This window comes from Heterocephalus glaber, unplaced genomic scaffold (assembly GCF_053883595.1).
Source record: "Heterocephalus glaber isolate CG9 unplaced genomic scaffold, H.glaber_assembly_v1.0 deba00001606, whole genome shotgun sequence".
In the NCBI taxonomy this organism is placed as follows: domain Eukaryota; kingdom Metazoa; phylum Chordata; class Mammalia; order Rodentia; family Bathyergidae; genus Heterocephalus; species Heterocephalus glaber.
The window spans coordinates 42,606,036-42,630,881 of NW_028258377.1; the positions used below are offsets into that span (position 1 = coordinate 42,606,036).

The 24,846-nt window shown below is 40.5% G+C and overlaps 1 protein-coding gene across 1 annotated transcript in view; it reads left to right on the forward strand.

Annotated features, from left to right (window-relative positions):
• The window catches only part of LOC110345394 (uncharacterized), a 28,686-nt gene extending 13,298 nt beyond the window's left edge, over positions 1 to 15,388 (forward strand). Inside the window, 4 exon segments of the mRNA XM_087195020.1 lie at positions 9,927 to 10,053; positions 10,247 to 10,307; positions 10,799 to 12,266; positions 12,268 to 15,388. Of these exon segments, the coding sequence (XP_087051146.1) occupies positions 9,927 to 10,053; positions 10,247 to 10,307; positions 10,799 to 12,266; positions 12,268 to 12,858 (2,247 nt within the window). The 3' untranslated portion in view covers positions 12,859 to 15,388.
• Positions 15,389 to 24,846: the final 9,458 nt, after the last annotated feature.

Genomic DNA, 24,846 nt, shown 5'->3' on the forward strand with positions numbered 1-24,846 from the left:
TTGATCCACTCTCCAGTTGATGGGCATTTGGGCTGCTTCCAAGTTTTAGTTACTACAAACTGTGCTGTTATGAACATGGGTGCACATGTGTCATTGTGGTATGATTCTTTTAATTCTTTGGGGAAGACCCCCAGCAGGGGAATAACTGGATCAAATGGGACTTCCAGTCCTAGTTGTTTGAGGTATCTCCATACTGATTTCCACAGTGGTCGTACCAGTCTACACTCCCACCAGCAGTGGAGCAGGGTTCCTCTTTCCCCACAGCCCCACCAGCATTTGTTATTGGTTAATTTCATGATAGGAGCTATTCTTTCTGGGGTGAGGTGGAATCTCATCGTTGTTTTCATTTGCATCTCTCAAATGACCAGTGATGTTGAACATTTTTTCATATGTTTATTTGCTATTTCTACTTTGTCTGAGAAATGTCTGTTCCTTTAAGATGCCCATTTTTGGATTGGGTCTTTAAATTTGGGAGGTCTGATTTTTTTTTTAAAGTTCTTTATAGATTCGAGATAGTAGACCTTTGTCTGAGGAACAAAAGGTGGAAATTTTTCCCCACATTGTGGGTTGTCTCTTCACTCTGTTGGTGGTTTCTCTTGCTGTGCAGAAGTTTTTTAATAAGAAGAGATCCCACTTGTTGATTGTGCTTGTTCACGTGCAACTGAGGTTTTGTTCATAAAATCTTTTCTTACACCAATGTCTTCAAGAGTTCTACCTAACCTCTCTTCCAGCTGCCTTAGTGTTTCTGTTTTAATATTTAGATCTTTAATGTGTTTCAATTTTAGTTTAGTACATGGTGAGAGACATAGGTGTAGTTTGTTTTTTGTTTGTTTGTTTGTTTTGTTTTGTTGTTTTTGGTACCGGGGATCAAACTCGGGTCCTTGCGCTTGCACAGCAGGAGGCAAAACCACTGAGCTAAATCCCTGGCCCGGGCCTAGTTTTAATCTTTGGCAGGTTGAAACCCAATTTTTCCAGCACCATTTTTTTTTTTTTTTTTTTTTTTTTGGTACCAGGGATCAAACTCAGGTCCTTGTGCTTTGGAGGCAGGTGTCGGAACCACTGAGCTAAATCCCCAGCTGCCAGCACCATTTATTAAAGAGGCTATCTTTCCTCCAGTGAGGGTGTTTGGCTCCTTTGTCAAAGATGTGGTGGCTGAGTGTGTCTGGAGTTGTTTCTGCATCTTCTAATCTGTTGCACTGGTCCTCAGGTCTGTTTCTTTGCCAGTACTATGCTGTTTTTATCACAGTAGCTTTGTAGTATAGTTTCAAGTTGGGGATGGTGATACCCCTTACCTTGTCTTTGTTGCCTAGAATTGCTTTTGCTATTCTAGGTCTCTTCTTGTTCCACTTGAATTTTTGGATTGTTTTCTTAAGGTCTATGAAGTATGCTGTTGGAATTTCCATTGGGATTGCATTGAATCTTTATAGCAGTTTTGGAAATAGAGCCATTTCCACTATATTGGTTCTTCCTACCCAGGAGCAAGGGAGGTCTTTCCATTTTCTGATATCATCTTCGATCTCTTTTTTCAGGGTGCTATAGTTTTCAGAGTAGAGGTCTTTGATTTCTTTCATTAGATTGATTCTTAAGGATTTCAGTTTTTGGATGCTGTTGTGAAGGGAGTTGTTTCTCCAGTTCCTCTCTCAGTGAGCCTGTTGTTCGTGTACAGGAAAGCTCTTGATTGTGTGTTGACCTTGTATCCAGCTACTCTACTGAATTTGGTTATTAAGTCTAGAAGACTTTTGGTGGAGTTCTTGGGGTCTGCTATATAGAGTATCATGTCATCTGCAAATGCAGACAATTTGACTTCTTCATTTCCTATCTTTATTCCTTTTATTTCTCGCTCTTGTCTAATTGCCATGGCTAATGTTTCCAAAACTGTATTGAACAGGAGTGGTGAGAGTGGACATCCTTGTCTTGTTCCTGAGTTTAGTGTGAAGGATTTCAGTTTTTGACCATTTAGTATATTGGCTATTGGTTTTTCATAGATGGCTTTTATTAGGTTGAGATAGAGACCATCTATTCCAGTTTTTGTAGGGTCTTTATCATGAATGTGTGTTGGATTTTGTCAGATGCTCTTTCTGCATCTATTGAGATGATCATCCGGTTTTTGTCCTTGGCTCTGTTAGTATAGTATATTACATTTCTTGATCTGCACATATTGAACCATTCCTGCATCCCTGGGATGAATCCCACTTGGTCAGGGTGCATGATCTTCTTGATGATCTTCTGCATTCTTTTTGCCAGTATCTTATCAAGGACTTTGCATCTATGTTCATTAGTGAGATTGACCTGTAGTTCTCTTTTTCAGTAGGGTCTTTCTCTGCTTTGGGGATCAAGGTGATGCTTGCTTCCAGGAATGAATTTGGCAGTGTTGCTTCCCATTCAATTTCATTGAAGAGTTTAAACCGTAGTGGCAGTAGTTCCTCTCTAAATGTCTTGTAGAATTCAGTGGTGAAGCCATCAGGACCCAGGCTTTTCTTAGTTGGTAAGGTTTTAATTACGTTTTCAAATTCATTGATTGATTTTGGGTTGTTTAGAATTTTTAGGTCTTCTTTGTTCAACTTTGGTAATTCATATGTATCTAGGAATCTGTCCATTTCTTCTGTGTTTTCCATCTTATTGGCATATAGGTTCTGGAAGTGGGTATTGATGATTCTCTGGATTTCTGCTGGGTCCGTTGTAATTTCATCCTTTTCATTCCTAATTGCATGGATTTGGGCCTTTTCCTTCCTTTTTTTGATAAGGTTGGCAAAGCACTTGTTAATTTTTGTTTTCTCTTTGAAAGAACCAACTCTCTGCTTCACTTTTTTTGTATCATTCTCTTAGTCTCCATTGCATTGATTTCTCCTCTGATCTTTATAATTTCCTCCCTTGTATGAGCTCTGGGGTTGTCCTGCTCTTTTTCTAGAAGGTTGAGTTTCAGCATCAGGTAGTGTAATTGGGCTCTCTCTGTTTTCCTCATATGAGTATTCACTGCTGTGAATTTCCCTTGTAAGACTGCTTTCATTGTGTCCCATAATTTCTGATATGTTGTATTGACATTCTCATTTAATTGTAGATACTATCTGATTTGTTCTTTGATTTCCTCTGTGACCATTGGTTGTTCAGGAGAGTGTTATTCAATTTCCATGTGTTGGTGGAGTTCTTGAAGTTTCTTATGCTATTAATCTCCAATTTAGTTGCACTGTGGTCTGATAGTATACTCAGGATAACTTTAATTCCTTTGCATTTACTTAGACATGTTCTATCAGCTAGCATGTGGTCTATTTTGGAGAATGACCCATGTGCAGCTGAAAAGAATGTATATCCTGATTTTGTGAGGTGGAACACTCTGTAGACATCTATTAAGTCCATTTGTTCAAAGGCTTGGTTCAGTTCTAGTATGTCGTTATTGATCTTTTGTCTAGATGATCTGTCTATTTGTGACAGTGGGGTATTGAGGTCCCCCACTACAATTGTATTAGTGCTTATCTGGTTTTACATGTCCATTAATATTTGTTTTGTATAGTTGGGGCATTAGCATTTGGTGCATATATATTTATGATTGTCATGTCTTCCTCTTGGATTGTTCCCTTTACAAGGATGTAGTGACCTTGTTTGTCTCTCTTAATTAGTTTTGGTTTGAAATCTACTTTGTCTCCAAATAAGATAGCTACCCCTGCTTTTTTCCGGGTTCCTGTCACATGAAAAACTGTTTTCCATCCTTTTACTTTCATTTTATGAATTTCTTTTTCAATTAGGTGTGTTTCTTGTGTACAGCATATTGTTGGATTTTGCTTCTTAATCCATTCTGGCAGTCGATTTCCTTTGATTGGTGAATTGAGGCCATTGCCATTGATGTTTATAACTGATATGTATTGATTTATTCTTGTCATGTTATTTTCCTGTTGTTGGCTCTTTTATTTTTTATTTTTCCCCCTCTCCCTTTAATTTCTTGCCTTGCCTTGTGGCTTTGCCCTGTTGAACCTATGGAGTTGTGACCTTCATTATCTTTTTCTGGGATGTTGTTGAGAATTGCTTGGAGTGTTGGTTTTCGTGAAGTTTCTCAGGTGTTCTTTGTCGTGGAACTATCTTATTTCCTTATGAATTTTGAAAGATAGTTTTGCAGGATACATCAATCTAGGTTGGAGGTTGTTTTCTTTTAGGGCTTCAGTTACCTCACTCCAGGCTCTCCTTCAGTTGAGGGTTTGTGTAGAGAAGTCTGCTGTGATTCTGATGGGCTTGCCTTTGTATGTGATTTGTTTCTTTTCTCTAACTGCTTGTAGTACTTTTTTCTTCTGTTGAGTTTCCAGGAGCTTGGCTATTATATATCTAATTGTAAATTTTTTTTTTTAATCATAGCTACCTGGAGTCCTATATGCCTCACTTATCTGTATGTCAGATTCTTTTGTTTGTTTGGGAAATTTTCTGTCATTAATTTTGTGAGCAGTATTTTTATGTCATATGTACTTTCTCCTGCTTTTTCATGGAGTCCTATCAGTCTTATGTTATTCTTCTTTGTGTCATCTAGGAGCTGCTGGATTGATTTTTCACAGTCCCTTACTATTTTTAAGAGTTCTATCTTTTCATGGTCACTAAGCACAATCTTGTCTTCTGTATCTGATATTCTGTCTTCACATTGGATCATTCTGCTGCGAATACTTTCAGTAGAGTCTTGTTTTGTTTTCTGGTGCCGGAGATTGAACTTGGGACCTTGCACTTGTGAGGCAGGCGCCAGAACCACTGAGCTAAATCCCTGGCCCAAGTTTTTAATCTCCTAGATATCTGTTTGCATGTTTCCTGCTGTATAAACTTTCAAAGGATTTTTTAATCTCCTGGAAATCTGTTTGTATCTATTTTATGGATTCCTTTTGTTTCCTATGTTGGGATTCCATCATGTTCCTCAGCTCCTCTATTTTTTTAAATCTGTGTCTGTTCTAGATTTATTAATCATGTCTTGCCCTAATGGGCACAATTTCTGTTGTTATCTGAGAAATTATTTCTGATTTCATTTTTTCCAGATCCTCTTTTGTTGCCAGTTCAGGGAGTCCAGGTGGTTGAGTATCAGATTGTTCTGTCTCGTTGTCCTTTGGGTTGCCTTAGGTGATCTGGAAGTCTGGTTTTGAGACTTGTTTATGTGTCTACTCATTTCAACAGATGCATCCTTCTGTGCCTTTGTTGAGGCAACTTTTTGCTCACCTAGTGGTCTTTAATTCTCAGCAACCCAGTGAGCAGCTTTTCTCTTCTGCTCACCACTGCACCAATTCCTGGGTTCAGAATGGTTGCCTTGTGGATCCCTAAGGTGACCTGTTGTCTGGGTGGGCTTCTGGCTGGGGCCTGTGCACACTTAGGATGGTATCTAGGCATGCCACTGGCTAGGGCCTGCCCCCTATGTAGCTGCTCTTTGGGAGGGCCTTTGGCTGGAGGCTGCGTACCGCAGTCCCTGGTATCTGAGCAGCCTTCTGGCTAGGGTCTCCGTCCACTTACCAATGGTATGGGGTAGGCCTCTGGCTGATGTTTATGCACCTATGCGGCTCTTTCCAGGCGGGCGTTTGGCTTGGGCCTGTTTGCCCCAGCTGCTATGGTCGGGGTGGGGCCCTGCCTGGATCTGCCTGTAGCCATGCAGCTTGGGTCCACACTGCTGCTCGCAGTGCCTAGTGTGTCTTTTTGCATACCTTTCTATTGTAATCTGTCCTCATCAATGTCAACATAACAACTGCTCATGTTGAGGTGGTCCTAGCATTGGCACCATAACCCAGTGATATCTACACACTGATCAGCTCTATTTGTTTTCTCTTTCTCTAACAGTCTACCATGTCCTTCTGATGGGCAGTCTAGAGTTTGATCACTGCTTGCTGGAGGTCTGTGTGTCTCCTGTTTGCAACTATGCTTCTTTGCTTATTGGTGCCCAATGTGTGAATGCTGTTTCATCTTTTCATATATGCATGCAGACAGATATAAATTAATGTGTACTTTCTTAATGGCAATTTAGTGGTTAAATATTTTGCAATACATTTTATTTTCAAAATTGTTGATGAGATTTAACAACAACAATGTAAGTACTGTGGACTCTGCAAGTTCATGAGGGTTATGTTTCTAGAGCACCCACTCATTATGAAAAACCATGAATTTCAGATGTGGTCAGAAAAATGCCTATAAATGCCTATTTTTAGTCTAAGCCCTAAATATGCAATGTCTCCTGCCGTTATGTAATTTAATTTACTAAAATACTGCATTAATAAAGCCTTAGAAGGTGCATGTTAGGGATATTAGGGGTTTAAGAACAAAAACACTGAGAGCACTGGAGTCAGTAACGTGGAATACAACAGCCTCTTATGATGTGGGAATGCTGGTACATCTGCCAGAGATGGGTTAGAGGGGAGCAGCCTGTCAGCAACAAGGAAAACTGATTGGCTACTTGCAAACCTCCTCCCCCCTCAAAAAAAAAATTGCAGACCAATCTGCAACTTTGCAGATTATACACTATCCTGGGAATATTCAGAAAGTTTCATCACTGGGCCTTGGGCAATGGATGAGAGTATCTAGGTGATTGAAACCCTACCTGACTCAAACCTCTCTTGCCCCATAGACGACCACTCTCCCACTGTGGTGACTCTTCCAAAGTTTACCACATGTCATTTTCTATGAATAGTGTTTAATTTCCTCCCTTGGAATTTTCAATTAGTGATTATTCTAGAAATTTCCAAGAGAAATATTTTCATTTTGTTTGTTTGTTGTTGTTTTTCCATCTCATTATCATTAGTACTGATATGTCAATCAGGGGCAAAGTGCTTTCTCATCCATTCCATTGGTCATGTGGTTCAGGATTTTTCAAGTTTACTTGAAAAGAATCACATCCATCTCCAGAAATAACAGCACAGTGTTTTCTCTAGACAGTGGAAAGAAGTCAGTGGTCTGCAGATTTTGGTAAACTCCAAAGTAAAGGAAATGAATGTAGAGTGTATTAATTTATTCTCCATTTTGTATAAATCTCCCCCCCTTATTGTGTTATTCCATACTTTCATTTTTCTTTAATGATTTTGTCAAAAAAGATTTAGTTCTTGTTTTCTTTCCTTTCTTTTTTTGTTTTTTGGTACTTGGGACCTTGCGCCTGTGTGGTGGCAGGCAGTGGCACCACTGAGCCAAATCCCTGGCCTGGGTTCTTGTTTGCTATTTAGTTTTTTCTCTTGAGTTAGATATGTTGCAGTCATTTTTGGAGATTTGTTGTGTGCATTGATGTTGTACTCCCAATATAAAATTTTCTTCTTGTCTTGTTTATTTCCCATGATCTTTGTATATTTAAATTTATCCTTCTAATTCTGATGGTTAGTTGGTTTTCTTCTGAGGAAACACTTTTTTCACATCTAAAAGTTATTTCACTATAAATTCTCAAGGCATTCAAATTTATCTTTCCCATTTCAGTATGAATCTTAATTATTGTACATAGAAGGGTGTACAGTCCAGGTCTGCAAGTACATACCTGTTTCTTCTTGCACATAAATGAAACAGATTGTGATTTCCTCCAGAGATACATAGCATCAGCTCTATCATAAATCGGTATTCACTATATATGTGGATCTATTGAAGACTGTCTTTCTTTCCTGAGGTCCATTTGTGATCCTCTCTACTAATAGTACAGTCTCATGAAAGGTGGAATTTGAATGTCTTTCATGTATATTATATAACCTTCTTGCTTAAAAGGTATTGAATGTTGTTAGATTTTTATTATAGTGTACAGCTATAAACTTTTAACAAATCAAATGTGTTGTTGTGGTTTTTATGTAGATCTTCCTCCAAAGCCTTATGCAGTCTTTTTTCAGAGGTGGCTGAATCTAGAGTGTGTGATGCTGGGGTTAAGGGCGTGTAACTACTAAACCACTACATGTGAGTGATTGGTTTGGCACCGCCCTAATCCCGGCAGTCTGGATGGGATAAAAGGGGCAGAAAGATACTGTTAAGGTCTTTTGTTGCTTTTGCTGTCTTCCGTGACATGAACTGTTGCCCCTCTGCCACCCTGCCTTGGAGCTAGGTGAAACCTCTGTGACTGTAAACCAAATAAACCTTTCCCCCTTTCACTTTGAGTGTCAGGTATTTTGTCTCAGCAACGAGAGAAAAGTAACTAACACAGGTGTCCTTTGTGATAATTTTTTTGAAGTTATCCTTTTTTTTTTTTTTGGGTACCAGGGATCGAACTCGGGTCCTTGTGCTTTTGCAGCAGGTGGTGAAACCACTGAGCCAAATCCCGGGCCCAAAGAAGCTTTTTGTTTTTTTGTTTTTTTTTTGGTATCAGGGATAAAACTTGGGACTTTGCGCTTGCAAGGCAGGCAGAGGAACCACTGAGCTAAATCCCCGGCCTTGAAGTTATCCTTTTTGAAGGGGAAGTTTGAGCAGCGTCTCACTTTGTATTTCAGACTGACCTTGAATTTACGTGTACCTAAGGTGAGCCTTGAAATCCATGGCCATCCTCCTGCATTTCCCTCCAGAGTACTGGGATTACACTCATGCACCGCCACACCTGGCTAAAGTTTTCATTTGGTGCTTAATTATTTTGTGATATATTGGTTTTCAATGCATATAATACATTTTACTCATCTTTTTCCCCTCATTACTCTTCCATATCCGCCTAGAATTTTTTATATCTTAGTACAAAGTGACCATTTGGTGACACTGAGCTATTTCCCTATTTTCAGTGTTCATAGACTTGTTCCAATAAAACTTTTCCCATTAACATTGTATTATTCATATACCTTACTTGATGTTCAATTGTTTTTTTATGAAACCAAATTCAAGTTCAAAATGCTAAGTATAATCAGAAGAATTCAGTGCCATAAATAATAAGATTTGAAAAGAGTTATTACCTGTGGTCTATCAAAACCACTCATTAGATATTCATCGGCCCCAGTGTTTTGTGGATGGTGATCTTGTAGGCTACCGCTATGAGTTCGGCTTTAGAGAGTGCACAGGTTCCCTTGAAGTGACCCAGCAAAACAACCAGTGCTCCTCTTCTGCTGTTACTTTAGCACTAAGTGGCAATCTAGCACCAGAATTGCTGTCTGAAAAAATGTGCATACACATGGATTTGATGACCAAGGCACGGAGTTAATATTTGAAGGATTCAGCTCCCCCCCAGCCACTCAGCTTTTTTATTTCATCTTCTTTTTTTGAGAAAAAAGAACTGCACTCACCATGCAGTTCAGGCTGGCCTTGAACTCACTGTGTAGCCCACACTAGTCTCAAACTCATGGTAATCCTCCTGCCTCAGACTCCTCGATGCTGGGATTACAGATATGCACTACTGGAAGCTGAGCAAACTCCCAATCACCTGACCAAGGGTTCAGCAGCAGGATTAAAAAAAGACAAATTCTTAGGGGGCCCAGGGTGGTCAAAGCTCTCATCAGGCTAAGCCACTGTCTCCTGGAGCTTGCCACTACTGAACATGCAGATTCCAGAAGGGGGAAGGGGCAGTGCAGGGAACAGTGAGGTAGAGAGCACTGATGGGAGCAGGGTCCTAGCAACAAGAGAATGAAACATTCTACCAAGAACAGCTCATAGATAAATGGGGAATTTGTTTCTTCCCGTGGGTTAATTTTGTCTCTGTAAGAGTTTTCTGTATGAGTCACGCTGCCCTTAGCTTCAGTATTGTCTTGCCATCCAAGACATCAGAGTGTCACGGATCATTGAGACCTCCGCTGTAGCCAGTGGCGTGGGGAGCTGTTCATTTCCCACACATGAACTGGTGGCTCTTCAGGCAACCATTGTGGGCTAATAGGTACACTCAGACTTTTAATATGAAAGCCAATTTATGAATTTATAGCTTGCTCAGGGTGGGTCTCCATCAGAGCACTACCACACCTGGCTCTCAATTCAACTTTTTTATGAGAGGGATTGATATATCCCAGGCTGTGAGTCTTAACCTTCCTTCAAGAAACATATGTGTGATCATTTAGGAAGCAGTGACCTTTGAAGATGTGGCTGTGAATTTCACCATGGAGGAGTGGACTTTGCTGAATCCATCCCAGAAGAAGCTCTACAGAGATGTGATGAGGGAGACTTTTAGGAACATGGCTGCTGTAGGTAAGGATGACACCACTTTCTCATTTATACAGTCAGACAACATTGTTCATCAGTGCAGTTTCATTAAACAGAACATGAAAACTTTTTTTAATATTTCAGGCCTGGTTACATTATACCATGAATCTTGACTGGGATCAGTTCATTTTTATGTAATAATATGGTGTCTCCTTATATTTCTATGTCTACAATTCAGGAAGAGCCTGGGATAACCAGGAAGTTGAAGAAGAGTACAAAAATTACTGGAGAAATCTAAGGTAATTTGCACTCAAAAGGGAAAGGAATGTTCCTTGAGAGTCAGTGTGTGAACAGAAGTATCACAAGCGGGGAAACAAAATGTCAAATGTCACCTGCTTTATCCTGTATGGGAAACCAAAAATATGAATTAGGAACTAAAATAAGGGAGAGGCAATTAAAAAAGGAAAGCCTGACTTTTTTTGGAGATGAGGAAGACAGACGGAGTATGGAGAGAAGGGGAAGAGTGCTGAGGGAAATAATATCAAAATGATCAGTATGTGATACACATGTGTACCCATTGCCCAAAATGAAACTAAGATTTCTGCCTTGTGAAATATGCCAATTTAAAATTGCCAAATGAAAGCTACTCTTGGGAATGGCTGTTTTGAAGGTGTCCTCCGGGACATTCATGGTCAGAATTTCTCAGGAGGCATTGAAGCAGAACTTGCGGTAAATCATTAATATGGAGACCCATTTTATCGCAGCTGTCTTTTTTTTGTTTTCTTTACAGAAATGAAGAGGTAGAGAAATGCTATCAAAATAAAGGTTGGAATCAATGTGAAGAAATGTTCCTTTGGACTCCAGTTGCTAATGTGGACATGAAACAAGCTGCTTTAAAACCAGCTGAAAGCCTTGCCTGCAGGAAGCCCCTGAGTGAGCATTTGTCCCTAAATGAGCCCATCATAGCTCACGCTGCACTGAAGACCTCTGGGTACTTGGGATCAGAAGGGAAGCTGTATAAATGGAATGTGCGTGGAAGAACCTGCGGTGGATTGCAGTCCTTTCAAAAGGATTCAAGGACAAAGACTGGAGAGATACCCTATGAATATGATCAGTGTGGGAAATCCTACTCTGATCTTTGTGAAAGAACTCACCTTAGAGAGAAGACTTTTATATATAAGAAAAATCTGAAATCCTCCAGCACACCTAGTGGTGTTCAGATCCATGAAAGAAATCAAAATCTGGGGAAACCCTATGTATGTAAACAATGTGGGAAAGCTTTTAGTACACAACGTTATTGTAAAAAACATGAAAAAATTCACACAGGGGAGAAACCCTATGTATGTAAGCAGTGTGGGAAAGCTTTTAGTACGCAAGGTTATTGTAAAATACATGAAAGAAATCACACAGGAGAAAAGCCCTATGTATGTAAACAATGTGGGAAAGCTTTTAGTACGCAAGATTATTGTAAAATACATGAAAGAATTCACACAGGGGAGAAACCCTATGTATGTAAGCAGTGTGGGAAAGCTTTTAGTACACATCGTGATCTTCAAAAACATGAAAGAACTCACACTGGGGAGAAACCCTATGTGTGTAAGCAATGTGGGAAAGCTTTTAGTACACAAGATTATTGTAAAATACATGAAAGAATTCACACTGGGGAGAAACCCTATGTATGTAAGCAATGTGGGAAAGCTTTTAGTACACAACGTTACTGTAAAAAACATGAGAAAATTCACACAGGAGAGAAACCCTATGTGTGTAAGCAATGTGGGAAAGCTTTTATTACACAGGGTTGTTGTAAAATACATGAAAGAATTCACACTGGTGAGAAACCCTATGTGTGTAAGCAATGTGGGAAAGCTTTTATTACACAACGTTGTTGTAAAATACATGAAAGAATTCACACTGGGGAGAAACCCTATGTATGTAAGCAGTGTGGGAAAGCTTTTAGTACACAAGATTATTGTAAAATACATGAAAGAAATCACACAGGGGAGAAACCCTATATATGTAAGCAGTGTGGGAAAGCTTTTAGTACACATAGTGATCGTCAAAAACATGAGAGAACCCATACCGGGGAAAAACCCTATGTATGTAAGCAATGTGGAAAAGCTTTTATTACACAAAGTTGTTGTAAAATACATGAAAGAATTCACACTGGGGAGAAACCCTATGTGTGTAAGCAGTGTGGGAAAGCTTTTATTACACAACGTTGTTGTAAAATACACGAAAGAACTCACACTGGGGTAAAATCCTATATATGTAAGCAATGTGGGAAAGCTTTTAGTAAACAAGATTATTGTAAAATACATGAAAGACATCACACTGAGAAACCTTACGTATGTAAGCAATGTGGAAAAGCTTTCAGTCAGCATGAACATTGTAAACAACATGAAAGATACCACACTGGGGAAAAGCCTTATGTGTGTAATCAGTGTGGGAAGGCTTTCAGCACACACAGTTATTGTCAAATACATGAAAGAACTCACACCGGGGAGAAACCCTATGTGTGTAAGCAATGTGGGAAAGCTTTTAGTACACAAAGTTATTGTAAAATACATGAAAGAAATCACACTGGGGAGAAACCCTATGTGTGTAAGCAATGCGGGAAAGCTTTTAGCACACAACATTATTGTAAAATACATGAAAGAATTCACACTGGGGAGAAACCCTATGTATGTAAGCAGTGTGGAAAAGCTTTTAGTACACAAAGTTATTGTAGAATACACGAAAGAACTCACAGTCAGCATTAATTCTGTGTATGTGAGCAGTGTGGGAATGCTTTTAGCATACACATATTGTCAAATACATGAAAGAAGTCTTACTGGGAGAAACTATATGTAAGCCTATTTTGAAAATCCTGTAAAAATTTGTCATGTAATGAACACCTATAGGAATAATTAGTACAAAAACTGGATGTCAGTATTTCTCCATAAAATTTCCAGGAAGTACAATCCTAGATAGAGGCAGCCTAAAGTACATACATTATGTGTTTTCCAGTAAATCACTTATATATCTGGATTATGTATCATTGTTTAATATTAAAAAATTTTTTTGTAACAGGAATCAAACTCAGGACCTTACACATGCAAGGCAGGCTTGGTCCCCCTGAGCTAAAACTCCAGCCCTAATATAAAAATATTGAGATGACATAATTAGGTATTTTTGTGTGTGTCTGAGTTTAATACATAGTGTCTTTTAATTAAGCATGGTGAATTGAAATGTATTTTTTACTTTCAAGTAGAGTTAGTATTTATGTAGTTTGTGTTTAGTCTTTACAATTGGGAGTAATAGGTCACTAAAAAACTTAATTGTTTATTGCTTTTTGTTAATTGTTAGGATTATGCCACTACCTTTGTTTTAAAATTTTGGTATGTGCTCTGTATTCTGTGTAACAAAAGGTATTTTTTAATTTGATGCCATATTTTATATTATGATACATATTTTCAAAGACATATGACCATATGATTTGTTTGCACACAACTTGTAGATTAGCATGTTATGTTTCTCATATCCAGACAAGATAGCTGCTTATAGTGCTCACTTTGGCAGCACATATACTAAAAAAGATACCTGCTTATAGCCCAACATTTTATATTATACCATGTATACAATTTTGCCTATTTTTCTTTCATATTAGAGTCAATATAATTTGCATAAAATTTTCTTTTGCCATCAAAATTGTGCTTTTCTTATTTTTATTGCAATGACTTTTAATTTGCTGGTAATTTTTCTGCTATATATACCAAAAATAACTCAAATAGCTGCGAGTTTCTGATTGCCACGTTTATCAGCAGGACCATAACTTGTCTCCAAAAGAATATCATTAAATAATTGCTCCAAAATTATAAATGATGGTTTGATTTTTCAGTGACAACATTTTTGTTTGTTTGGTACCAGGGATTGAACTTGGGACCTTGTGCTTGTGAGGCAGGCAGCAAAACCACTGAGCTAAATCCCCGGCAGTGACAACATTTTTGAAGTAATTTTTGTCAGCAGTGGAGTTCTTTTTGGGAGAATAATTGCTAATTTCTCCATGTCAAATACCTGAGGAAAGTTAAGCTCCATAATATTGATTCTCTTAGTCACTTTAATGGATTAAAAAGCTATATGGACTAAGAAAAATTAGTTGGTCAATATTTGTGCATTCTTGGTTGTGGCAGGCTTTGGTAGATAAAACATTTGTGTAAGTTTAGATAGGGTAATTTTTGGTGCTGAAGCGCTTGATGGATGACTAGCCTTTCAAAGTCAGTAGCTATGCAACTCTTAAAGTAATGATAATGGATCCTATTTTTAAAAAAATGTATATATATACATATATGTATTTATATATATATGGTATCTTTTCAAAAAATGATTAAGATAGTAAAATTTCAGGTTTTTGAACCAAAATTAAAAATACTGGTGCATGTCTGTAAACCCAGTACTCTAGGAGGCTGAAGTAGAAGGATCATAAGTTTGAGCCCAGCCTGGGCAACTTCGCAAGCTCTCAAAATAAACATCTATCTCAAAACATCTCCAATAAGGGGTAAGGATGGCAGTAAGTTTAATTTCCCACTCTGCGAAAGTTTTTTCTTTTAAATACCCATAGAACCATAGACTAAAAATGTCTGTGATATTCGTACATAAATTACACTGCAAAGAGGTTGACTTTTTAAAAAATATTTAGGTATTTGAATTGCTACTATATAATATACAAGATGCAGTTCAATTTTGCTTGTGATTCCAAGGATCAAAATAAATGCACACACCCCCGATGTTCACAAGAGACTTAATTTGGCTTGGTGTGAAAGGATAATTTCCAAAGCATAGTTAGAGATTATAAATTATTGCCTCTGAGGTACTGATTGCCACTTCTCTGAGACTATAGCTAGAAATTGTTTGACACCTAGAGACTTACTGGTGCCGAGAATTTTTTTTGTTCATTAAGTTTATTGGAACATTTTAGGTATACAATACGAGGACATTCGTCATTAGGAATTTGTATCTTAAAATGATATATCTTGGTTCTTATTTTTTCCCCAGTCCCCTGTCCTCCTTTCAACCCCTCCACCCCTCATTTACCAAGACTTTGTTTCCTTTTGTTCCTTATCTCATATTTCTTTCCCTTCTTTCCTTTTCCTCCCCCTCCCCCTTCCCCTTGCCCTTTGCACCTTTTCTCCCTACTTCACATTATCTATTTTGATCCTTATTTACACTTTCAGTTTCTCATACCAGAAAAACTATTGTGTATTTACACATGTGTGTTCTAATTATTTCACTTAAGAGTATGGCCTCAATGTGCATCCATTTAGCTATAAATATCTCTAGTTTATCATTCTGTATGGCTGAGTAATACTCCATTTTATATTTAAAAAATCACATCTTTTTTAAACAGTCTATGAGTTTCTTTTTGAATTAAGTGTGCTTCTGGTATGCAGCATATTGGTGGATCTTGGTTCTTGACCCATTCTACCAGTCTTGTTTCTTTTAATTGGTGAAGTGAGACTATTAACATTGATGGTTATAACTGAGAAGTATTGACTTATCCTTGTCATGACTTTTTCTTTTTGTTAGATTCTCCCACTTTGCATTTAATTTCTTGTTGTGCCTGATTGATTCATTCTGGTGAGCTTCCTGGGGTTGTGATCATCATTTTTTTCTAGGATATTGTTTAAGATTTTTTGGAGTGCTGGTTTGGTTAGCTCACATTTCAGTTCATAGTTAGCAAGTTCCAGGATGGCAGGATGGCATGTCAGAGGTGCACACTGATAGAAATACTGCTTGCCTGGTGGTGGCCAGGAGGCACACAGTAAAGTGTGGGCCAGGGAGGAAGATATACCCTCCCAGGTCACACCTGCACCGACCCACCTCTTCCAACCAGGCCCACATCCTGACACCCAGCCTGGCATAGCACCCCCATCACCCAGTCACCCTCTGGAAGCCCTCACCTCTGGGTGCAAGGGGCTTGAGGGGGACATCCAGATAGAATCCATAACCTGTCATTTCCATAAAAGGATGCAATTTCTGATAAGTGATCTAGAATTGTTATAAGAAATCTATGAAATATTTAGAGCATACAACCTTACAATTTATTGAAGACAATTTTCTTTTCAGTAATGCACATCATGATGCACAGAATGGGAGTTTAGGACTGATGATGAGTCTTTATTTTCATGTTTTGCTCCAACGCCCTGTTTTGTTTGCAGTAGTAGTTTGGTCCTTGAAGTATTTATAACTGTGGAATGAGTGCACAGATGGGTTTCTGAACTGTGTTTCTTTCCTCATTTCTCTTTTGCTCACTTGTACCTGCATCAACAGTAGATATGAATTTCACAGAAGCGTTGAATAGTGATAATCAAGAATAGTGTGGCTATCAGGGCTATTTCAGCTGAGGTGATCTCAGACTGAATCAGGTGTGGATGTCAAGGATGTGTGTACGTGATATGTGTTTCACACCTAAATGTTTGAATTAGAAATGCAACAAAGAATGGAAGCTGGGACTGTATTGAGTGAGGATTTAGGCAACATAGTGTCTTAGGAAGAGGATGGGATGTGTACATTTATGCCCAGGGACAGTTGGAAGCCTGTAACAGACACTTTTTGTCATGCATAGTTGTAGGAACATCACAGCTTATTTTGGGAGAACACCTCCACCTTCAACCCAAGACCTCCAATGTGTACTTTTGGGAGTGGATTTTGTTTGGATTAAACCCAATAAGGATAATCATTTCCATGGTTATACAGGTCGGGTATGAATAAATCCTTTACACAAACCCAATCAGAACAAACGTGAAGAATGTTATTTGAAATGATGGAAATGAGAGTCTTCTCATCTTGGGAAATCATCTGAGAGCTGCTACAGCCCGAGGGAAGCCTGGAATAGATAAGAGAAGGTATGCCGAAGAACCCAGAAGTGGAGCCAGGTCTGAGGAAGGAGAATAACACAGTGAATGCTGGAAGTTTTTTAAACCTTCCTGAAGTCAGATGTCAGAAATGAAGAAACAAACCAACTTTTCATTACTTAAGGCTTTCAAATGTATTGATTACTTTTACCCTGAAATCTTGATAAATGATATGGGTCCCAAATTCAGCCGTAACAGAAGAATGAATTATGGGTGACATTATTAAAAAAATCACTTTAAAATGTATTCCAGTTGAAAAGGATGCATATGCTGCTGTTGGGATGGGAGAGCCCAATGCCTGTTGTGCCTACGAGGAAGAAAAGGAGCAAGCTAAAGTGGGCTGACTAAGGCTGAAGAACCTCTGCTAGGACACTTTCTATGGCTGAAGAGAAAGGCCGAGGCAACGGATGGACACGGGTATGAATGGCCAAAGACTTTTGCCATGGAGACGACCAGGCCCTGAGCAGACAGCAAGCAATATTGTCAGTGTCTTGAGATCAGCAAAGCAGCAGAGGTCTTGGGGCAGAAGGACTGCAGCTTGAAGACTAAGACAGACCTACACACCAGTGAGGTCACAATGGGCCGCCCTTGCTAGCTGGGGAAGAAATCCCACGAGGACAGGACATGACTGGGCGCTGTGTGGTGGCTGAGCAGCAGGGGAATCAGGCCCTCCCAGAGACCGATCGAGCCTTTCTAGAGCTCGTGGAAGGATCAGGACCCCACGGGTCTCGCCAGATCAGGAGCTCTAGTGTGGCTCAGGTGGGCCCACACTCTCAGGCTGAGGCGGACACAGGTCCGGCTGGGAAGCTGCCAGGGCCTTGTTGAGAGCGTCGGACACAGGCAGCCCCACTCCTGCACCCGCACACCCTACTGTTTTTGACCACACACCTGGGGCAGGGGCCTAGACCCATCCAGGACTCACCAGGGGCTGACCCACCACATCTGCAGAACCTCGCCAAGAGCCAAGGTTGGACCTGCCCCCGAGAGGTGTCACTCACGTGCCCTGCAGGTGTCAAGGGCAGGACCTCGAGGGGAGTGACTTGGTCACCGACACACGATACCAGACACACACAAGTTAAGCGAGGAGAGGTTTATCTCGGCTCGCACTTTGTAGAGGTTTCAGTCCCTAGTCAGCAGCTCGAAGGCAGCGCAGCATGGCAGAGGGGACTGGCAGACAGAAAGCAGAGTCCAGGGAGCGGAGGCAGTGAGATGAAGGCTTCCAGGCCCTGAACCAGGCGATTTCTCTCAGCCCAGATCCCACCTCCTGACAACCCAGGTGTACCACGCCCATGAGGCAATCACGTCCGAGAGGCAGCTTGTGAGTGCGTGAGGCTCTGCGGACAGGTAGCTCTAAAGTGTCCCCAAGGGAGAGGGACGCGAGGGTGACCTGGGGGCAGGAGGAGGGCGCGCATCCCTGCAGGTCAGCTTCCCAAGCTGGAGCTCTCTCCTCCTGGGACTGGAGCAGGCAGGGCATGCAGTGACAGCGAGGGGCCACCGGAGGGCAGCAGAGCCCTGAGCTGAGATCATGCGCTGAGGTTGCCAGGGGCCCCAGCTCTGCCAGGATTGTATGAGGATGGGTAGCCTAAAGAGAATATGTTCGTATATTCGTGCTCATTTCTACCACCTTATTCTGTCTGCCTCTCTCTCTTGCTTTCTCTAAGTAGGCTTGAAGCTTTTCGTTATTTCTTCAGAAGTAATTCACCTCACTGTTCCTTTTTCTGAGAGAGAAGGAGAGAGAGAGAAAGAGAGAGAGAGAAAGAGAGTGTGTAGGTCTTGCTCAGTAGCCCAGATTGGTCTTGAGCTCACAGAGGTCCTCCTGCCTCAGTTTCCGAGATCTGAGATTGCTGGGAAGCACCACCACGCCTGACTTTTCCTTTTCTCTTGCAGTTAGGAGTGATGTATCTGGTTTCTGGTTTTTCCCTAGTGACCCTAGAAATCACACACTGAACTTTTGCTTGTTCAATTCAGATCTTTACATTTCTTGATTAACTTTTGTTTGGAAGAGGTTTAGCTTCCAGGAAAACTGAGAGAATGCTGGCCTGGCACAGCTCAGAGCAAGGGTGGGGACCTAGGCTCCCCAGAGGGCAGAGCATCTCCAACAAGCAATCCAGACTCCTCTGCATAGGAGGACCCTGCCCTTTCCCGGTTATCTGATGGTTTGTTCCTGGGGCCACAGTGACGCCCCACTGGGATCCTTGCCCTGAGGGCTCTGCTAGGCGCCTGAGCTCAGCTCCCCAGTGGCACAGGCGGGTCTCAAGTGAGCTGTTCGCTGCCCTGGCGCTCTGCCTTCCTGTGGCCCGGGGCCTTCGGCGTCCTGCGACAGGCTCTTCCTTCCTTGTCCCGAAGGCCTCTCTGGGACCCCGGCTGTGCTGACAGGGACAGTGAATTCCGGGCCATGCTGGTCCCAGCTTCCATGTGCCTGGATGGCTGAGCACTGTTATTGCTTTTTTCCTTGCTTCATGATGTTCCATTGTATGAATGTACTAATGTTTGTTCATCCTCTCACTTATTGATATCATTTGGTTGTTTCTAGTTTCTGGCGTTTTATTTCTCCTATATGTGTTGCAGATTGTATCTTGCGGGGAATTGGTCCATTTCATTTAAAGGATCAAATTTGTGACATAGTGTAGCCGACCCACCCCACTGGCCAAGTCAAGCCTTCTACTGGGACCTAGACCTGGTACTTTGTTCTTTTTGACCTGGGGGCAAGCAAGGACGAATGACAAAGAGACGTGACTCGGTTTAACTTTGGGCAGCCAGGGGGCTCTTGCCTCTTAGGAGCCCCAGCATCTGGCTCATCTTGCATTTATTCACCTAAACACCGGTACACGCAATCAAAGTAGCACAAGGTTCATCTGCTTTCCAATATCCACTAGTACATACTCTGGTAAACACTTCAATCTTAGGTGTTCTGGCTTTTCCCTGGAACCCACAATATGGAGTCACCCTGAGTGTAGCCTTTCTCCTTTGTGCTCAGAGAGGCCAGTTAGGCCTCACTTCTCTGGTCTCTGACAGCATAGAGTTGTTCAGGATACTGTTAATTATCTTCTTCATTTCAACGAGCTCAGTATTGATGTCCTCTCTTGTTTGTGATATCAGTAATTGACCTCTTTCTCTCTTTGTCTTGATGAGCCTGGTTAGGATTTATCGATTTCATTGATCTTCAAAGAACCATATTCTGCTTTTAGCAATATTTAAAATTTTTTTTATTTTTCCGTTGTATTGATTTATGCACTAATTTTCATTGTTTTTTTTCTTCTTTTGTTTGCACTCGTTTTATTTATTTCTTTATTTGGGTACCGGGGATCGAACCTTGGGACCTTGCACTTGTGAGGCAGGTGGCGGAACCACTGAGCTCGATCCCCGGCCCTTGCATTCATTTTATATTGCTCGCATTTGTGTAGCTTCCTAAAGTGGAAGCTTAGATTACTGTTTCATTTTTTTCTAACACTATGCTTTCAATGTTATCAACTTTCCTCTATGCGCTGGTTTTGCTGCCTTCAACATATTTTGATACTTTGTGTTCTCATCATTTACTTTAAAATATTTTAAAGTTTCTCGAGACGCTCCTGATAAATGTTATTTGGAAGTGTGTTCCAGTCTAAATATTTTGGGGATTTTCTAGCTATGTCTCTATTATTGATATCGAGCTTAATTTCACTGTAGTCCAAGAACAAACTACGATTTGTTAACATCCGTCCTGTGGCCTAGAATGGGGTCTGTCTTAGTAAATGTTCCCCGTGAGCTTCAAGAGAATGTGTTCTGCTTTGTTGGATGAAGTATTTAGGAAATGTCAGTTACATCCGATGAATTGATGGTGGCCTTTCATTCAACTGTGCACTTGCATTTCTTCTTTCAGCTGCATCTATCAATTACTGATTGAAGAGTGTTGAAGTTTCCAACGATAATAAGGTATGTGTCTATTTCTTCTGGTAGCTCTAATGGTCTCCCCCCCCCCCCCATATTTTGAGAATCAGTTGTTCAGGTGCATGTATGTTAAGATTTACTATGCTTTCTTGGAGAGCTGACTCCATTTATCCTTATCTAGTACAATTCTTTATCCCTGATTCTTTCTTGAAGTCTGCTTTGTCTGAAATTGATATTGCTTGTTCAGATCTCATTGGGTTGTGTTGCCATGGTATAGCATCCTTCTCTATCCTTCCACTTTCACTTATGTCAAATGGAATTACGTAGACTAGAAAAGCTATACTTGAATTGTTTTCAAAAGTACACTCTGACAGTCTTTACGTTTAAATTGGTATATTTAGGTAATTCAGATTAACGATGATCATTGATATAGTTCAGTTAATCTCTACCGTGCTTGTGTTTTCTAGTCATGACAGTTTTACGTTTCTTCAAAAATCTTCCCTCGTTTTTCTTTTGTTTCTTTGTTAATGTTTCAATTTTAAGTTCTTTTATTGGTACATTTCGGGTATACGATTCATTTCCATTTATCATTGGGTGTTTGTACCTGTACATGATGTATCTTGGTTCTTATTTTTTTCCCCCATTACCTGTGTGCCCTGCACCCCCTCCACCCTTCCCTATTTCCATAGACATCATTTCCATTTATGTTTTCTTTTCTCGTAGTTTTTCCTTTCCCTCTTTATCTTTCCCGTTCCCCTCCCTTCACCCCTTCGTCTTTGGACCTTTTTTCCTATTTCAAATGATCCATTATCCATTTTAATCACTTTAACCCTTGCTTACACTATCAGTTTCTCACACTAGCCAAAGTATTTGGTATTTACACATGTGTGTCCTATTTGTTTCCCTGAAGAGCATGGCCTTGATATACATCCATTTAGCTATCAATGACTCTAGTTTTTCATTCTTTTTCATTCTTTATGGCTTTTATTAAAAACCCGCACATTTTCTTTATCCAGGTTCCAGTTGATGGGCACTTAGGCTGCCTCCAAGCTTTAGCTATTACAAACTGTGCCGCTATGAACATGGGGTCACATCTATCACTGTGGTATGAGTCTTTTAATTCTTTGGGGAAGATCCCCAGCAGGGGAATAGCTGGGTCAAATGGGACCTCTAGCCCTAGTTCTTTGAGGTATCTCCATACTGATTTCCACCGTGGCTGCACCAGTCTACACTCCCACCAGCAGTGGAGAAGGCTTCCTTTCTCCCCACAACCCTGCCAGGGTTTGTGACTGGAGGATTTCTTGATAGCAGCCATTCTTTGTGGTGTGAGGTGGCATCTCAGTGTTGTTTTCATCTGCATCTCTTGAATGATGAGTGATGTTGAACATTTTTTCATATATTTGTTTGCTGCTTTTACTTCTTTGAGAAATGTCTGTTCCCTTCAGGTGCCCGTGTTTGAATTGGGTCTTTGAATCTGGGGGGTCAGAGTTTTTTCAGTTCTTTATATATTCTAGAGAGTAGTCCTTCTGTCATTTTTCTTGCCTTGTTTCTTTAATGAATACATTTTCTCTCTTCACTTAGCATAGCAATTATACCTTTTAAAAATGTTTGTGTGGGCCAAGGATTTAGCTCAGTGGTTTTGCCGCCTGTTGCACAAATGCAAGGACCAGAGCTCAATCCCCAATACCGAAAAGGAAAATTAAATAAATAAAAATTTAAAATAACTGTTAGTGCTTGGCATAGAGTTTGCAATATATATTTACAGCTTATCTAAGACCACCAAGTCTCACTTGTTCGTTTCAAATAACAGTATACTGCTTCTCTGCTAACATAGGTACCTTATAGCAGAGTATTCTCAATTCCCCCATGCTACTAGTCCCTATGCCAGTGGTGGCAATCCTGTGGCACTTGTGCTGCAGCAGGCTGTTTGCATCATTGAAAGCTCTAAAACTTTTACCATCCCTGCCACTGTTGCTGTCACTGATTCCACTCATTCAGAAATTATATGCACCCAATATATTGTTGCTACTGTTGTGCCCAGATCGCGAAGTCCCAAAGACCACCAAGAAGCCTTTTCCGATGCAAGCACAGGAGGGTCGTTTCTTCAAGCTTGAGCAGGGACTCTCAACTGTCACCGAAGCAGTGGGTCAAGATTGAGAGCCCCGCATTTCAAATTAGCGGGGTTTTTACTAAAGTTACAGCAAGGTTTGGGGATTTTCCATTTAGCAATCACATGATTGGTTAGCATTTAGCAAGTATGAAGTGTATACTTCTGATTGGCTAGGCCCATTGGGTGTTGAGGGGTGATTATGTGTAGGTTTTAGGAGGGAAAAGAGGGACAAAGGTTAGTGGCTGACTGTCAAGTACTGGCAGTCAGTAGACACAATGGCTAATGGCCACGACCATTATGTACTGATGGTCGGCACATTGACAGATTGTTTTACAAATAGGGGGCCCAGAACGTTTATTTCCTGGGCAAACAGATGGTCGAGCAATTAACTTAAGAACTTTGCTTTGTTACAGAGTGTGTCTTTTGTCCCAGAGCAAGCACATTTCAACCATTAATAATAGAGGCTAGGGGAATAGTGGCTTTTAGCAAAATGGAGTCGCTTTGGTCTCCCAGCTACTATTACTTTGAGCAGTTGTCTAATTAAGAATAAAATGTTCTATTTTACCTTTCTTTATTCCTCTCCAATGCCCTTTCTTTCTTCCTTCCCTTGTTACTCTCCTCCTCTCCCCATCTTTTTTCCTCCCTCTCTTACAGGTACAGTTTTATTATGAAGGAAACACAGAAAAGTTCTGGAAGGGCCGGGATTCAGTGCTCTTGTATCCTTTCTATGGAATCTGGATGTAGCATTGTCTGTGCACCGCAGTGTGTTCATGATTTGGGATCCTCCACTTGGTGTCCAGAGTTTTTGTATGGGCTGTCATCACACAGGCATGACTGTGTAAACCACTGGGCATGTGACTGAGTTCAATCTTCAGTGCTTTCTCCTTCATGGAGGTCAGACTGGCCCAGGATTCCAGCCTTCTAATCATGAGTTTGGTTTCTCTAGTGACCAGCCCTGATCCTGAAGCTAATTAGGCATCTACCATGAGGCATTTCATTAAGATCAACATTAACACAAGCATGCCCATAACTGAGGAAGTTCCAAGGGATTTTGAAATTCTTTGCCCGGAATGGGATCAAAGACCAAATAAATTTTTTAGCATACCATAAAACCTTTAATATATCAATCACAGTTGTTGTAAGCTTCTTATCTGACAATTTCAAAATCTGTGTTATATCTGAATCCAGTACTGATGCTCATTCTGTTTCTTCAGATCGCATTTTCTTCTTGCCTTTAGTATACCCAAAATTCTGTTGTTGGGCACTGAGGCAGTCAGGCTATCAGTATAAAGATGATATTAGTCTGGCCAGGACCTGGGTGTTTCCTGTTTAAGGTTTATTATAACTGTGCACCAAAGATTCCATTTTTCTCTAATTTCCCATTGTTTGCCACTTCCATGCTGTCTCCAAGTCTCCTAAGAACCTCTTCTTAAATAGAATGTCTCTCTTAGGTGTCTCATTTGTAACCCACTGTTTTTATATAGGAGCTCTGTCAGTGTAGGGATAAGATTTTGAGGAAGGGAAGCATTCCACCTTAAAATTATATATCAGTTTTTTAATGGACTTGAGTTCCCGAGTTGTAGCCATCAGTAACTTTTCTCAACTTTTTTTTCCTATTATGCAAGACAGAAAATCTAGAATGACTAACAATGTCTAGTTACTCTTCCTCGTCATCAGATAAGGCTGTAGCAAAGTAGCTTCCCTTGAGCACAATCTCATTAGAGAAAGTAGAACTGTCTGGGCTTATTTCAAAGTGGTTACTTCTGTTCTTCACTGCTCACAGAAGAGAAGATTGTCTCTCATATTTTACTCATCCCTGGTGGGTCTTCTGAAGGCCAAACCCACACCTGTATAGGAGGCCCCCTAAAACTGGGTACCGTGGATTTTAACTCTGGAGTTAGTCTGCAGTCAGCTTTCAGCAGTTCATCAGTTGCTGTTTATTTGTTCCTACCAGTTTCTATCTCCATATGT